Below are 17,705 nucleotides of genomic sequence, written 5' to 3' on the forward strand. Positions count from 1 at the left end.
GCCCTTTATCCTCCTCTGGGCCCAGCCCCACTTCTCCTGAGCCATGCAAGTACCTCTACACTGCCCCGCCAACTGGCTTGCATACCTTTGTAAATGGGGAACTTACCACTCCTTGAGGCAGACCCACTGTTTTTCTCAGAAGCAACAATGATAATGATCCTGAGTCTGTCTCCCTGGGATTCTTGGATTCTACCTTCAGGAGCCCCCAGGAGAGAAGGGGCAGCTGTGTCTATCAGAGGGTTGGGGAACTTCATGGAAGACCCCCCCACCGATATCCCTGCCCACATCAGCTCAGGCCCTGAAAATGTTTTCCTTTCAGGCCTGAGGTCTTCTTAGACCAAAGCTGCATGTTGAAATCAGCCCAACCAAGAGTACTTTTATTTAAATCATCTTTCACTGACAACTTCCTAATACCCATTTTAGTAAGAAATCTGAGTTTTAGGGATCAGAAATTATAATGGTAGGCAGCATTTATTAAGGCGCAACTGTGTAGCTGCTGCGTTGAACACTTTGCATGGATTATTTCTTTCAGTATTACGTCAGCCCATTTTACAGATGAGGAAACTGAGGATGGATCAGACTGTGGGATTGCCCGATGGCGCAGAGCTGGTGGAAGTCGCAGAGCTGGGACTGGATCCTGGTACTGAGGCCCAAGCCCTGCCCCACCCCGCCCTCCCCTCCCTCTAGTTCCTCCCTTTGCGCAGGGATGCTCACCGCATTGAGACCACAGAGCTGGTAGCAGGCCATGGTGGCGACCACAGTGAAGACCTGCCAGCGCACCAGGGGACTCCGGAGCAGCTCCAGCACGGACACCAGCTGGACGTTCCTCTGCACGCGGCTCTCCATCAGGACCTCCTCCACCTCTCGGGAGACATCCTCTTTGCCCAGGAAAGTCTGGAAGGCTGCAAACAGGGGCAATCACAGATTTTTGGCAGGGATCAGGATGTTTGCTGAGTCTGACACTGGGCTCTGCGGGGATAGTCCCACCACCCAGACTCACACATTGTCAGGGAGATAGCTGGCAGGGGCCTTTGAAACCATGAAATTCCAAGCCTTTGTTTGGAAATAGGAAAACGGAGGCCCAGAGATGTATGGTGACGTGCCCAAGGTCACCTGGTTGGCTAGGAGAAGAGCCAGGAGAGAACAGAAGTCTCCTGATTGCCCCCAGAGGGAAGAGGAGCATGTCCAGGTTTCAAGTCCCATTGCGATCACAGCGCATTGGTCCATTGTTTGTAACCATTCCTGCCTCACATGCCTCTGGTAGTAATGGAACGACGTATACACAGTAACCCCTAGCTCAGAGCTTCGCACACGGGAGGTGCTCTTTTGATAAGTATTTATTGAGCGCCTCCTGTCTGCCTGGCCCTGGGTGCTCATCCTTGTCGGAGGTATTCAGATGGTCAGACTGCCTGCCACTTGGCCAGGATGCAGGAGTAGATTCTATCATCGGGAAGAGAGCTGAACTAAATGCCCTCCAAGGCCCTTTCCATCCATATGACCCTGGGGAACACAGGAACCGTGGGTGGACATATTCTCAAAGAGCTAGTCTTCCCAGGATTCAAACTCACCCTCGTGACTTATGCCTTTTCCAGACTGAACACTGCACATTTCCAGCCTCAGGGAACCTGCCATTTGTTACCAAGCCCTTAATTGTGCAAACCTCCATGTATATAGATGCAAAGGTGGGTAGACTGATTAGACCCCTGAGATCATGATAATCAGATAAAAGAGCCACTTTTAGAACACGGATTTAAATATTCAGCGCTCTAGTATTTATCCTCCTACAGGGAGAGGTGGCTTTGGTTGACGGCTCCTGTGGACAGTGCATCCCAGACACAGTGGGCATCATCCTTGAAAACACTGCTCTGCACTGCAGGGCAGGTGGAATTGCTCTTCTTAAGTAGCAGGAAAGTAAAGGCTATTAAACTTGCTCCAGATTCTACGAAAAGCAAGCCCACGAAGCCTCCGGGGTGTTATTTCCAGCAGTACACTGAAAACGGCTTCAGAATCTTTCTTTTACAAAGCGATGATTTAATACTTTTCTTAGCATTTTATTAAGAATAAATGGAAGAAGTAGCCGAATGAGTAACGTTTCCACATCATTCACTACACCATAGTATTGCTAACACTTTCTCAAAGTTCAAAACGCAACACTCATTTGATAAAGTCATCCTAAAGTTTTAGGGCAGAAAAATATTTCTTTCTCCTTCCTGACATACATACTTTCCATGTAAAATAAAGACAAATTTATAGCCTATGTTTTTTTTCCTTTCCCACCTTGGCTGCCAGGAAGCTCTCAGCTAAATTTGATGTTCAGCTCTTTAACAGAGTTTCCTGGAACAAAATATCTCTTCTTTCTTAAAAGCTGTGATCTCCTTCTTTTCAAGCATCAATTTAATTACCTGCTGTGTATGTGTTCGTAAAAATAGTTTCTACTTGCTCCACATCCCTTATTTTATTAAAGATTTATTTATTTATTTTAGAGAGAGAGTGTGGGTGTGGGGGGGGGGGCAGAGGGAGAGAGAATCCCAAGCAGACTCCCCTCTAAGCACAGAGTCCGATGTGGAGCTCAATCCCAGGACCCCTGAGATCATGACCCGAGCTGAAATCAAGAGTTGGACGCTTAACCGACTGAGCTACCCAGGTGCCCCTCCATACACCCCTTCTTACAAGTTTCCTGTGACTGGGTGAGGAAGAGTATCTGGTGAGGGAGAGAATCATGGCAGACACGGAGATGCACCATTCACTGATGGATGAAGGGGGCAGGAAGGGGTGGGGGGCCTCCCGTGGTAAATCCTAATGCCATCCTCTCTTTGGGGGCCACACTCTTGTGGTCGAGTGGAGACATGGCCTCGCATCCTCCACTGCCTCAGCCTCGAGGCCCACCTGAGCCGGGCCCGACCGCCGTCTGGGATGCTCGGGGGAGGGGGATGGGGGGGAAGGTTGGCTCTGCCAGGCCCTGCCGACTGGCGGACAGTTGAGTTTCAGGCTCCCCAGGCTGATGCTCAGGAGCACACAGCCCTTGGGGAGAAGCACTGGCTTTTTTAAGGGACAGTCTCAGGGCTGGCTGATCGAAACGGGGGCCCCGTCCAGGCCCAATTCTCGGCACGTACGAGCTCCAGGCAGCGTGCCAAGTACAGCAGCTAGAGGGACAGACGCTGCAGACCCTGCACAGGCAGCGTCCTCATCAGTCACTCACTTTTCCTAACGTGCATTTTGTGGAATGCCGATTCCCAGAGAAGCTCCATGGAATAAAATGCCTTGGTCAAAGAAGTTTAGTAGCATTGTACACTCTATCTCTTGGTTCAAATGTCACGTTAATTACATAATAAACGTTCTGATAAGTCCTGCATACAGACAGCCATTTAATTGTTGTTTTGCTCCACATTTCCTGCATATATTTGCTGGAGCACCTACTCACAACCTGCAGAAGATCGTCAAGAAATTTTATTCTAATTCTATATGACATGTGTCACAGAGGGAGTGAATCCAGGATGTCCCCATGGCCTGAAGGAAGAATCCCAATGGAGGACATGGATCAGAGAGTAGAGGCAAATATCACACCATGAAAAGCAGAAAGAGCTCAGATGTCCTCCCAAATAAATCCATATTCTAGTCCCCAGAACCTGCTCATAGGTTAGCTTCTATGGCCACAGGGACTTCACAGATATGATCGACTTAAGGATCCTGTGACGGGGAGGTTATCCTGGATTATCTGGGTGGGCTCAATGTTATTATGAGGATCCCTGTAAAAGGGAGGCAGGAGGTCAGAGTCAGAGCAGATGTGTTAGAAACAGAGAATGGAGGGGATGCACTTTAAGGATGGAGGAGGAGTCAGGAGCCAAGGAATGGGGGTGCCTCTGGAAGCTGGAGACCTTGTAACACCCTGGTTTTAGCCCAGCGAGATCTCTTTTGGAGTTCTGACCTCCAGAACTATAAGATAATAAATCGATTTTTTTTCTTTAAGCAATTGCCAAAAAATTTGCTTCAGATAAGGCTTGACCCAGCCGCTCAAACTAAATCACTAAGTAACTACCAAATTTCTTTCACGTATCCCTGTATCGTTTTAAGCCACTAGATTTGTGGTAATTTGTTAGAACAGCCAAAGAAAACTAACACAGAGCCATTTTAATTAGGCAGAGGTAGCTCCTCCCCAACTCCCACCACTCACTTTGAGTGTGACATGGGAAAAGCATCTGATCTCTCAAGCTTTAGAGTGCTCTTCTTGCCAGGTGGGGCTGACCTCAGCCCACCTAGGTCTCTGGTCATTATGACAGCTCCTCAGGGCAAGGATGCAGAGCAGTAGCCCAGAGCCTGGCTCACCGCAGATGCAACACCCATAACGTCCCCTTGCAGGGACAAGTGACGCCAGCATCATGCAAAATCTAAAAAGGGCAAATTTGGGGTGTGTCTGCCCAGTGCTGTCTGAGGTCTAGGAGGAAGGGTTGGAAGGCACAGGGGCCACAAACTCCAACTAAGTGGCCACAGACACAAGGTTTAAGCTCTAGAACCAGGCTGCTAGGGCTGGAGCCCTTGCTATGCCATGTCCTGGCTGGGCGACTGTGGCTGAGTTGCTCAGCCTCTCTGTGCCCTAATAATGCCTGGCCTGTGGGCTGTGGCTTGCAGACCAGGTGATGGGCATACACCTGGAGAGGTGCCCAGCCCTGGAAAGTGCTCATTGAGTGTCCCACGTAGGTTGGGAAGCCCACTGGGGTGGGGCCCATGGGCTTCCCTAAAGGTCAGTCTGGCTTCTAGGCAAGGGCCTTCCTGGGGGCTGCCTCTCTGGGGGCCCCAGAACGGAGGACAGTACTAGCCTGGCAGCTAATTCTGCCTGAATGTTCATGGCTGCCTGGAACTTGACTGCAAGGGATCCTGGGGTTGTCCCCCCTGCCCAGTGAGGGAGGGTGTGGATGCTGGGTCAGGGCAGAATCTGGCAGAGCGGGGAGGTGGCTCACGTGCCACATGTCAGCTGTACCCAGGTGGACAACACAGGCCTCGACCTCCATCGGGTGGGCCTGGGAGCCTGCTCCTGGCCAGAGCCTGGATGGCCTCAGGGATTTGGAAGTGGGCTGGTGTGCCAATTAGGGAAATGAGTGCAGTCCCGTAGAGCTCCTTTCCTTCATGATCGCCAAGGGCTGAGCCGCAACATTCTGCCAGCCCAGTTTCACACTGGCAGAACGAAATAAATAAATGAAGAAGAGCAGGTGCTCTTGACTTGGTCTGACTCACGTATCTGAAGTTTCCAGATCAGTGAAGCAGTGACTGAGGTTATGCCTGTACTCAGAGAAAAGAGCTGGAAGCTGACTGCAGCCCACATCAGGCCCTCAAATACCCACCAGCGCCACGCCCCGAGCAAAACGTGGAGAGGTGTGCGGCAGAGAGGAAAGGTGGACGTGGGCGGTGGGGACAGACTGATGGGGCTCTGTCCGGCATCTGCTGCCTACTAGCCTGGCGCCTGGGCCCGTCTCGAGCAACTCACGCACCTCTGCTTCCTCAGGTTCCAGACCATCTGGTGCAGTAACACCCGCCTGGTCTGTGCGCGCCTGTGACCAGGTATGCACTGCAGTGGCGGGGTGGTTAAGGGCCCCGACTCTGGGGCCACACTGCCTGGGGCTCAAATCCTCGCTTCTCTCCTCGTCACCTAGTCTGATGCCACGTGAGGTTCTTGATGTTCCTGTGCCTCAGTTTCCTTATCTGTAAGATGGACAGAGCAGCATCGGGGCTGTCTGCAGTGGTAAAAGTCAGCGCACACGAGGTCCTCAGAACACTATCGCTCTTAACGGGCGACGAGCACTGGAGGTCCGCGAACTATTCCAGGAGGCCTTGCTACACCCCTCACCCCTTCCTTCTTCTCTTTTTTCTTCCTTTTTAGCCTGACAAATGGTACAAAACGCTATAACCTTCCATTGTGGGTTGAATTGTGTCCCCATAAACAGATGTCGAAGTCCTAACCTGGTAACTGTGAATGTGACCTTATCTGGAAGCAGGGTCTTTGCAGATGTGATTGTCAGTGAAGATGAGGTCACACTGGATGGGCCCTTAGTAAGAAGAGAAGAGACACAGAGACAGACACACAGGGAAGACAGCCCCGTGCGGATGGAGGCAGAGTTTGGAGAGTAAAGCCACAGGAGGCCAAGGTCGGCGGGCACACGCCAGAAGCCGCGAGAGGAAGCAGGTCTTGCTGACAGGTTGACTTTGGACTCCTGGTCTCCAGAACGGGGAGAGAACCCCTCCTGTTTTTAGTCCCCAGTTTGTGGCGCTTTGTTAGGCAGCTACCGCACTGGATGGTCTCTGTTAGCATTTCTCGCCTCCTGCTAGAGCAAAGCAAACGGCAGCCTGGGGACTTCCTTCCTGTGACCTGGAGGGCCTGTGACAAGGCAGGCAAAGGGACTCCCGGCGGACATGGGGCCATGGGCCTTTGCAGTCTTGTGCCCAGCACAGTATGGAGCTCCTCTTCTGCTCGGAGCAGGGCTCAGGGCTTCTAAAACTAAAGGTTTCACCGAAGCATTTATTTTCAGCAGCAATTGGGATTGAAGTTTGAGTTTATTACCGACAGCAGTGGGATCCAAAGCGGGGGATGCAGTAGAAGACACTGGAAGTCCTGTTTGTACTGTTACAACATCTCATTATGGACCGACCCTGGAGCCTTCCCATGAACCACATGAGGGTAATGGGGGCTCTGCCATGAGAAGGGGCTGACAGGGGGCTCCTCACCTTTGCTTTCAGTCTAGAGCGATACATTTCAGCTTACGTGTCCCATTGACTGGTGGGACTTGGGAATGGTAGTGTTTGGTTCTCATAGAATTAACTCTGATGAACATACAGGCGGCTTATAAAGAATCCTCCAAAGAAGGCATGAATTAAGGTAAGACTGAGGTTTCTGCACAAAGACAGGAGCCAGCAACCACCTCTGCTCTGGGTGCAAGCCCACTGTCAGCTTCCCAACAGCAGGCTGCCTGCTGAGGTTTGAAAACTTAAGACATAAATAATCCACCTCTTCAAAGTAAAGATAGCATTTTAAGGAGAGTGAGAAAAGTAGCAGGTTTTCAAAGGAGATTCCTCTGTGGAAAGACAGTTGTGGAAACGGTGCCATCACCGTGTGGCCTGGGACCCAAAGTGCTGCACACCGGTCACCAGGTCAAATTCCCACATCTGCACATTAAAAAACAAAATCCGTGCAAACAGTTCCAAAAGCGTTCCTGTTTGAAAATACTCCAGATGAAGAGTTTCAGTGGGTTTTGCTAAATCATGGCTGTCAAAACATAAAAAGGCAACATTGTCTCCTGATTTTGCAGGAACAAAGGAGTGAAGCCCTGAGGGTGGAAATCTACCTGCTCCAGCCCCCCCCCCCCCCCCCCGCCCCCATCCCCGACACTGCATTCCTAGCAGATGGGACTGCAAGACTAATACCAAATTCCAAATGTGTTAAGTTCAGCCAGCCTTGCTGCCGCCTTCCATTTGGATCTACATTGTTTTCTGAGGTTCTTTTTGAGCTCTCATCACCATTCAGGTCAATACTGCAGTGTTAGCGGCTAACGCTTACTGAGAGCTACTCTAGGTCAGCCACCATTCCACATGCTTCATAGGCCTTTTCTTATTTGATTTTCATATAACTGTCCCCTGAAGGAGACACCGCTAGTGTCCCTGCTTTGCAGGTGAGAAGAGAGATGAAACTTATCCATGGTCAGGAGAATTAGGATCCCTGAGAGCAGAGCCTGAGACAAGGATTTCGTGTAAGAAGTTGATACACATGATGGTTGCAGAAAGCAGGTGTGAGGGGAGAGGGAGAGTGAAGCAGGGAAGGGAAAGCTGCACAAGACACATCACTGAGGAGCCTACTATGGACGCAGGGGTCAGTTCTGCTGGACTTCTGACTAGAACATGGAACGTCTCCCAGAACGGTTCCACAGGGGAGGCTGGGCATCTGTCCACCAGCTCCCCATGTGCACGCATGAACTCCCATGCATGCACATTGCACTGAAGATGGGCTGAGCTGCATTGTGGCCACAGAGAAGGCCTGACTATGCAGGGAGACACCTGCTGTGCTGGAGGTGCAGGAAATGTCAGCCTGCGTCTGCACTCACAGGGGACTGTCCCACAGCTGGGCTGAAATCAGAGTGAACAGAAGGATGGTGTGATGGGGACACCAAGGGAAACCACTGCTGTCAGCACTGGTAAATGTAGCAGCTGGGAGTAGAACCCCAGCAAGGGCTCCAAAACCCTTGCTCTGGAGGCTCGGTTATGATCCCTGGGAATTTAGACCCAGGACTTTCAGATCTTCCCTCCTTCCCCCCTCCACCCCCTTACTGCTTCCTTCCTTCCTTCTTTTCCTGCCTTTCTTCCTAAGTCTTCATTTCATATCCTGAATTCTTGAAGAGCCTAGAAGCATGCTCAGGCTTCATCTCACCCATCTGTTTGCCCATCACTTGCGTCAGACTGAGCCAAAGGCCTGAGTTGTAAATCAGCACCAATTTCCTTACACTTTGGAAGCACAGAGAAGATTGGTTTGAATTAACTCTTGCATTCTTTTTTCACCCAGAGCCCCTAAATAACATTCCCTTCCTTCCAGTCTCTAGAGGAAGGCCTGGAATCTGCCTCTGGAGCTGGGACCCTACTCACAAAGGGGCAGGAAACCATGCAGGGAGGGGACAAAGCACATTAGTGCAGTGTCGGGGGTGTCCTGAGGCTGGTAAATGGCTCTCACTGATGCTGCTGTCATCACTGTGGTCCTACCAGATCAAGGCAGGTGCTTACGCTGGTGTAAGGCTTACGACACCTCATGCCAGAGGCTGGGTCTTATTCAGGGCCTGGCATGCAGCAGGTGCTCAAACCACGTTGGATGAATGTAACTGGTCCCTCCTCATATTTGCTTAGTTTGAAGAAGGGGATCCTCTGGGAGGAGAAGCCTAGATGTGGATAAGTTTGGACTCCTTGGCTCTGAGGTCAGAACGAGGACCAATGGCAGCAGCTGTGATGCGTCAGAAGTCAGCTCACCACGAGGAAGAACTGTCTGACTGATGTGGCCAAGGGGAGATCAGGCGCTTTCACAAGCAGGGAGCTCCCCATCACTGGAGGTGTGCAAGGAAAGGCATGATGACTACCTGTCAGAGATACTGTGGGAGGGACCCAGGCATTGAACAGGAAGAAGGACAAGGTCTCTTAAGCAAGTGGAGAACCCAAGAAGTGTTCAGGTTCTACGGAAACCTGCGAGAGAACGAGATGAGGGCATCTAGGGGGCAGGGAGCAGACAGGACAGACACTTTCAATTTTAACTAGCTGTCCACGGAGAGAGAGGAAATGGCCTTAGAAATTCAGTCAGTGAGTCCATTTCAAAAGGACATTTGCTCGACAGATGCTGGCGGGGATGTGGAGAAAGGGGAACCCTCCTACACTGTTGGTGGGAATGCAAGCTGGTGCAGCCACTCTGGAAAACAGTATGGAGGTTCCTCAAACAGTTGAAAATAGAGCTACCGTACGATCCAGCAATTGCACCACTGGGTATTTACCCCAAAGATACAAATGTAGGGATCCGAAGGGGTACGTGCACCCCGATGTTTATAGCAGCAATGTCCACAATAGCCAAACTGTGGAAAGAGCCAAGATGTCCATCGACAGATGAATGGATAAAGAAGAGGTGGTATATATACACAATGGAATATTATGCAGCCATCAAAAGGAATGAGATCTTGCCATTTGCAACGACGTGGATGGAACTGGAGGGTGTTATGCTGAGTGAAATAAGTCAATCAGAGAAAGACATGTATCATATGACCTCACTGATATGAGGAATTCTTCATCTCAGGAAACAAACTGAGTGTTGCTGGAGTGGTGGGGGGTGGGAGGGATGGGGTGGCTGAGTGATAGACTTTGGGGAGGGTATGTGCTACGGTGAGCGCTGTGAATTGTGCAAGACTGTTGAATCACAGAGCTGTACTTCGGAAACAAATAATGCAAGATATGTTAGGAAAAAAGAAAAAGAAGAAGATAGCAGGAGGGGAAGAATGAAGGGGAGTAAGTCGGAGGGGGAGACGAACCATGAGAGACGATGGACTCTGAAAAACAAACTGAGGGTTCTAGAGGGGAGGGGGGTGGGGGGATGGGTTAGCCTGGTGATGGGTATTAAAGAGGGCACGTTCTGCATGGAGCACTGGGTGTTATGCACAAACAACGAATCATGGAACACTACATCAAAAACTAATGATGTAATGTATGGTGATTAACATAACAATAAAAAAATTTTTTAAAAATGTAAAAAAAAAAAAAAGGACATTTGCTTATAGAAAATAACCCTCCAGGAGGGGTCTGTTCTCTTGAATCTCCAAGTCACTTAAATAGTTCATCTGATCTACTTGGGTCCTCTCCCTGCTCAGGCTCCCACTCTCGCCCTTGCATTTGAAGTAAAAGCTTCCCATGGCTCACACCTCATATTCCTGGCCATGTTCTAATCACTAATTCCAAAGAACTTGAAAAAGGAATGAGAATTTTCATTTCCCAAGTGGAGAGAAAATCCTCTGGGCAGTACGGTCAATTTCTGGGCTGGGAGAGGAAGTTCTTATGTAATCAGATCTTGTACCAGTTAAGGACTCGTCTTCATACAAGGGGAGTCAAGAGACCAAGCAGGGGAGACCAAGCAGGGGAGAAGAAGCAACATTACTGTGTATCTACTATGTGCCAGACTTCGGGCTAGGTGTCTTACAGACCTTATCGGGATAACCTAGTGTTGTTCTGTTCTCTGAGCCTCAGAAGAACTGGGAAATGTACCAGAGATCCCAGGTAGAAGGTGAGGGAGTCAGTGTTCCAGCTTGATCTTTCTTTGCACACACCTCAACGAATGACGAAAAGAAACCACAGAGATGAAAAGCTAACAAAACTAAATTCAGTTCATTTCAACTAACCTGCAGTTTTTTAGAGCTTGCTATGTGTCGGGGGATGCAAAAGTGTCCTCTGTTAGGGGAAGAAAAAGGCACAGTTTCTACTCAGAAGGAGTCCTTTAGGGGGAGACAGAACACATCTCATGCAACTCCAGGTGCATAGTGCTGGATGTGGGGCCTGCAGGAACCTCAGGACACCCCCACAAGTTCAGTGCTCCTACTTGCCTTTTAACAGATGGGGAAACTGAGGCTCAGAGGGATGAAGTGATGTGTCCAAGTCACACGGCAGAGCTGCCATTCCAGCCCCCATGGTGCTGCGTTCCTGGGTTGGTGCAAGCATGACTTGGGCTGATCTTGCCAGGAGGCGGTCACTGAGAGCAGATCTTGTATCATGCATCCCTTGTCCAAGAGGTTAGGTCAGGCCATAGGCAAAGGGGAAGTCCTCCTTCCCCAGAGTGCTCTTTAGATGTCTGCTGGCATTCTGTCTTTGCAAGGATTGTTTCTGCATGTAATGCAATTAGCAGTTGCATTCATGCTGTCAGGATCTCTATATAGCTGTACCTTATTTTTTTCCATTAGTGAATGAATAATTTATTATTACTAAGATAAAAAAATTATTCTCTTATGGTAGGGACACTGAACATGAGATCTGCCACTGAACATGTTTATAAGTGCACAATGCAGTATTTAAGTGCACAACAGACACAATGTTGTACAGCAGATGTCTCGAATTTATCCATCTTGCATAAACTTTATACCCACTGATTGCAACTCCCCGCTTACCCCTCCCTCACAGCCCCTGGCAACCACTATTCCATAGTTTGGTTCTATGAACTTGACTATTTTGGATACTTTAAGTGCGTGAGGTCAGGCAGCACCCTCCTGTGACTGGCTTATTTCACGCAGCATAAGGTCCACCAAGTTTATCCATGTTGTCACACACTGCAGGATTCCCTTCTTTTTTAAAGCTGAATAATAGTCCATTGCATGTGTATACCACATCTTCTTTATATGTTCATTTATCAATGGACATTTAGGTTTCTTACACATCTTGGCTACTGTGAATGGTGCTGCATTGAACATTTAAGAGTGCTAATATCTCTTTGAGATCTTGATTTCAATGCTTCTGGATAAATGCCCGGATGTGGGACCGCTGGTCATATGGTATTTCTATTTTTCATTTTCTGGAGAAGACTCCCTACTGTTTTCTATAGTGGTTGCGCCATTTTGCATTCCCGCCAATGGTGTGCAAGGGTTCCAATTTCTCCATGTCCTCACCAACACTTGCTTTTTGAGTTTTTGATACTAGCTGTTTTTTTTGATGTGAAGTGATATCTCACTGTGGTTTTAATTTGCATTTCCCTGATCATAGCAATGTTGAAATTTTTTCCACAAATCCATTGGTAAAGTATGTCTTCTTTGGAGAAATATCTATCCAAGTTCTTTGCCCATTTTAAAATAAGGTTACTAGATTTTTGGCTATTGAATTGCAAAAGTTCCTCATTTTTTTGGATATTATTAGCCCCTTATCAGATATACGGTTTGCTAATATTTTCTGTCACTCCACAGGTTACCTTTGCACTCTGTTGATTATTTCCTTTGCTGTACAGATGCCTTTTAATTGGACGTAGTTCCCCTTATCCATTTTTACTTTTGTTGCCTATGCTTTTGGTGTCATATCCAAGAAATCCCTGCCAAAACCAATATTAGGAAGCTTTCTCCTTTTGTTTTCTTATAGGAATTTTATGGCTTCAGGTCTTACATTTAAGTCTATAATTTATTTTGAGTTGACTTTTGTGTATGGTGTGAGCTAAGGGTCTAACTTCATTCTTTTGCATAAAGAGACCCAGTTTTCTAGTTATCCTGTATCCAGAAGACACTACAGCCTACAGCCAACAATATGCTCAATGGAGAGAAACTGAAAGTCTTTTCTCTAAGGTCAGGAACAAGGCAAGGATACCCACTCTCATGACTTCTACTCAGAAGTCCTAGCCAGAGGAATTAAGTGAGAAAAGGAAAGAAAAGACATCTAAATTGGAAAGGAAAAAGTAAAATCATCCTCGTTTGCAGACAACATGATCTTATATATATAAAACCCCAATGACTTCACCTGAAATACTGTTAGAACTAAACACATAGATTCAGTCAAGTTGCAGGATACAAAATCAACATGCAAAAATCAGTTGCATTTCTATACATGAACAGCAAACCACCCTAAGAGGAAATTAGAAAAAATAATCCCCTTTACAATAGCCTCAAGAGAAGAAAATACTTAGGAACAAGATTACGAAAGGAGGAGAAGGACTTTTACACTGAAAATTATAAAACACTGATGAAAGAAATTAAAGGGGACACAAAGAAATGGAAAGACACCCTGTGTTCATGGTTGAAAGATATAAGATTGTTAAAATGACCATATTACCCAAGGCCATCAAGAGATTCAATGCCATCTTATTAAAATCTCAAAGGCATATTTTACAGAAATAGAAAAAAAATAATGTTACAATTCATATGGAACCACAAAAGACCATGAGTGGCCAAAACAACTTGAGAAAGAACAAAGCAGAGCCATCAGGGTTCCTGATTTCAAAATAAGCTGCAGAGCTACCATAATTCAAACAGTATGGTACTGGCATAAAAAGGACAGACACAATAGACCAGTGGAACTGAATAGAGAGCCCAGAAATAAACCCACGGCTATACAGTCAACTGATTTTCAACAAGCTGCAGCTGAAACAGGCAAAACAGCAAGGTGGCCAAGGGCTAACTAGCACCGGGCTGAGAGAGAGTCAGGGCACAACAGATTTACCCTGTGTGACCTGGGGAGTCGCTCGGCAGCTAAAACCTCGGCTGTCTTCTGTAAGGAAATAGGGTGAATAGTGTCAATATGAACAAGACTAGCCAACGTTCACAGAAGGCTGCTGTGTGTTTCAGAAGGTACTCGTGAGAATCAGCCAACATGTGTCTATCAGGGGATAAGCCAGGGATTATCCCTGATGGACAACAGTTATCAGTGGTAGCTTTCCAAGGTAGGAATAGTGGAAGTACTTACTAAAAGAAAAAAAGAAAAAAACAAGCAAGTAAATGACCACAACAAAAACAGGCATCCTTCCTGGCCATATGTATTCATGGGTTTATGATCAACCCCTTGAGCTGTGGATGGATTCCTGCCCTGTTCCTTTACTCCCTTATGTCAACTCATCTTTCCACCCTAGCACAACTGCTGCCTTTTTCAGGAAGCCCTCCCAGGTGTCCCCTGACCAGCCCCATGGAGCTCTGTGCTCCTTCCCTCATAGCTCCCAGCATGGGGCCAACTTACACTCATCTGTGAGGTGACCTGGTTCCTGTCAGACCCCCTCACTGACTGCTTGCTTCAGGAATCAGGGGCCCTGTCTGGTTTTGCTCCATATTTTATCCCCTGGGCTTAGTACATGCCTGGTACACAACAAAAACTCCAAAAATAAGTGGGCATGGAATGAACGGTGACTCCAGGTACTCATAACTCAGACTCCATTACAATGGCCTTTGCTGAGCTGCACTTCAGGCTTGTGCTTCAGCTCTTACTGAGGGTCCATATAAGAAAAATCATAGAAAAATACATTTTGCAATTGCTTTAACTTTAGTTTAAGATTTGATTATGTCTCAAGACCCTCCCTTGTAATAAATGATTTTTAGAGTTGTGTGTAGGTAAACTCTGTCTCTCCTGAGCAACTGATTTGCTTCTCAGAAACAGTCCATGGAGGAATCAGTTCCTCTCTTGCCCTGGCTGCCAGGAAGCTCAGACACTAATTTGGTATCCCCTCCTTGAAAGACGACAGGATGCTTCCGACAACATAGTCAGTTTCCAGGCACTGTTCTAAGCCCTTAATGTGAATTAAATCACTTAGAAGTTCAAAATAATCCAATAAGATGAGTGCCTCAGACAGGGAAACCAGGCAAAAGGCTGCATATAGCTAGCAGATGGCAATGCAGGGACTTGAACCCAATCAACCTTGCCCCACAAGTCTGAGCTCTTAACCTCCACAGTGAGCTACCACTTGGTAGCTCTGTTTTAATCAGCAGGGGCTCTTCCTTCTCCTTCCAGAGCCCTGAGTTTAACCTATAACACACACACACACACACACACACACACACACACGCACACACACACACACACGCACACACACACACACGCTTGTGTGCTTTATATGCTGTCTCAGTTTTTTCTTTGATTTCTATAAGATAGAAGATGAAGTCACTAATACTTATGAAAAAGAGAAAAAAGAGGTCTATAAGGTATGGTCTGGTGAGTTTGACCTTTAACCTCCAGTTTCTTCATCCCTATGGAAAGGACCCTGTGTCCAGATTCCCTCTCAGCTTTGTGGTACTGTCTAATATGCCAGATATGAAGATTGTAAAAGTTACTGCCACTCTTGTGCCAACAAACTACTGATATAGGAGCAAAAGGCTAATGGCAGAGGCTGGCTGCAAATAGTCACAGTTGACTAGCAGGTTAGAACCCAAACGTTCCCCCCATCAAATGCATCACAAAGCTGAATGGGTTTGGATGGGCTGGTCCTCCCCAGACCTTGGCCCAAAGCTTCCCTCCTGTTACCTTTGGGGGACAGGAGGGGGTGATGACAAGCACAGTGGACTATGGGTCAGGAGAAGGGACTTTGTCCTAGCTCAACCACTGCCTTGTCTGGTGGCTTCAGACAAGACTCACTGATCTGGTCTCAGTTCCACATCAGCATAATGAAGGTTTTGCAGTGGCATGAGTGCATTTCTAACTTCTGAAGCCTAGACAAAGCCTCCTGGTTTAAGCTAAGCTCAGCTACTCCCCTCCAGTCACATTCCACTACAACCAGATGTCCTCATGCTTTTGGGCCACACCATGTCTATCCCAGATTCTTGTGGTTTTATAGACAAAGATCCAGACTTTGTTTCCAGCCAAGCCTGGGTTCAAGAACTGGCCCCACCACTTACTAACTGAGCGACCTTCGGCAGGTTATACCAACCTCCCTGGCCTGACCTGTCATGTGAGGGTAGGAACATAATCTCTTAGAGTTGGAGAACACTGACAGGTGAGCCATGGGCACGTGCCTTTGTGCCCCAGGCCCTTCCCACATGACAATTCCATTTGTCCTCCCTTCTTTCACATCACTGCACAGTTAGGACACCCTCTGCCTGTGTCTCAACTAGGTATCATTTATTTGTTCAAGTACTCAACACACATTTACTGAACATCTACTATATTCCAAAAGATCGGTCTCTATAGCAACCTAATGTCAGTGCCTTTTGCTCGAGATTTGATTTTAGAGAACTCTTTAGAGAGTTCACTGTTAGACATTGTTCAGATAGTCTCCATGTCTGACTCAAACTGCTTTGAACTGAAGCCTTCATAAACATGAAGAGCCTATGCCTTTATTGAACACTTCGTAAAAATTCCTTGTCTGGTTCCTTCCCTCTGAGCACACATCCAAACATCCCGACCCGCATGCCTTCTGCACCATCTTGGGAGTGGCTGCAAGGAGACTTGGAATGGGACTTTATATATATGCTTTGCTTGGACTTGAAAATCCCTCCCCTCAGGAAGACCTCTCGGGTACAGAGGTAGAAACTACCAAGGCATAAACATCAGAAGGTCCAAAGTGATTATCTGACATATCTCCCTGGTAAAACCGCTGGCCTGGGTAATAAAGCTGCCTCACGCCTGTCTTTCCCACTTCGCCGCCTTCTCCTCGGGTTGAAACTGCTCCGTGTTCCCAGGGCAAGGAAGATTCTGGTGGCCATAAACCGCTTACAGCATGAAGCACAGAGCTTGGAGGAGCAGCTTGCTGCGGAGACCAGAGCACACACTTTGTTGTCAGGTGAACTTTGGTTTCATTCATTCTTTCCGCGCATGATCAGGGAGCACCTACTACATGCCAGGCCCTGCTCTAGGTGCTGGGGCTTCAGCTATGAGCAAAACAGGAGAAGCCTCTGCCCTCCGGGAGCTTTCTTTGGAGGAAGCAGATGCTAAACAAATTAGCATATAAATATACAATTTCAGGTACTAAGTGCTTAGAAGAAAAATAAATTAGGGTGAGGGACAGTGAAGAGGAGAGAAAGCATTTGAGCTACTGTAATTGGGGAAGGTGTTTTTGAGGAGATGCCCCTTCAGCAGAGACTCACGTGGACTATTGTGGGGAGGAGCCTTCTGGTTGAAGGAGCTTGTGCAAAGGGCCGAAGTGAGATGTGCCAGGAGCATCCCACCATTTCCTAGCTGTGTCAGATTCTGCCCACTGGGATCAGTCCCCAGTCACTCTGTGGCCTGCCGACCACATTGCCTGGACTCCCATGCTAGCTGATTCCTGGTAGATCCATCCATGAGAGGCGTGGGTGCAGGTCCAGGAGTAGGAGGAAGAAAGAGTCTCTTCTACCTCTGGTTGAACCTCCAGCACCGTGAGTGGTGGTGACCCCTGCTCAGCCTTGGAGACTGAGTCTCTGGGGTCCTTCATGGCAATGACACCACCCACATTCGTGCCCCAGTTCCAGCATCTGCCCTGCAGCCACGATGTGCTGGCTGCAGCTTGCTGAGGGGGGGGAGCTCTGCCTGACACCCCCTGCCCCACACCTCTGTGACCATCCCCCTGTATTCAGTACTTTCCTGAAGTATTCTTTCTGACTTCCCGAGGGGAATGCTGACCAGGCGCTAGCTCTGTGACCCCAATCCCCCTGCATCTTTGTCTCCTCATCTATAAAAGAAGGAGCAGAAACATTGGAGGCCTTTTTGGTGAGGATTAAGGCAGTGGATGCAGCACGCTTAACCTCTGTTAGTTTCCTAGTGCTTCTGTAATGAATTATTACAAACTC

At 48.0% G+C, this 17,705-nt stretch overlaps 1 protein-coding gene across 3 annotated transcripts in view; it reads right to left on the bottom strand.

The window, feature by feature from the left end:
* Window positions 1-17,705, bottom strand: part of SLC2A9 (solute carrier family 2 member 9) — a 228,784-nt gene that overhangs the window by 62,964 nt on the left and 148,115 nt on the right. For all 3 annotated transcript variants that reach the window (XM_073891428.1, XM_025887600.2, XM_025887599.2), the window contains one exon: window positions 715-902. In XM_073891428.1, the coding sequence (XP_073747529.1) occupies window positions 715-902 (188 nt within the window). The remainder of the gene's footprint in view (window positions 1-714; window positions 903-17,705) is intronic.

Source organism: Callorhinus ursinus, unplaced genomic scaffold (genome assembly GCF_003265705.2).
Source record: "Callorhinus ursinus isolate GAN/ISIS: 27379988/994484 unplaced genomic scaffold, GSC_fseal_2.0 scaffold4, whole genome shotgun sequence".
Classification (NCBI taxonomy): domain Eukaryota; kingdom Metazoa; phylum Chordata; class Mammalia; order Carnivora; family Otariidae; genus Callorhinus; species Callorhinus ursinus.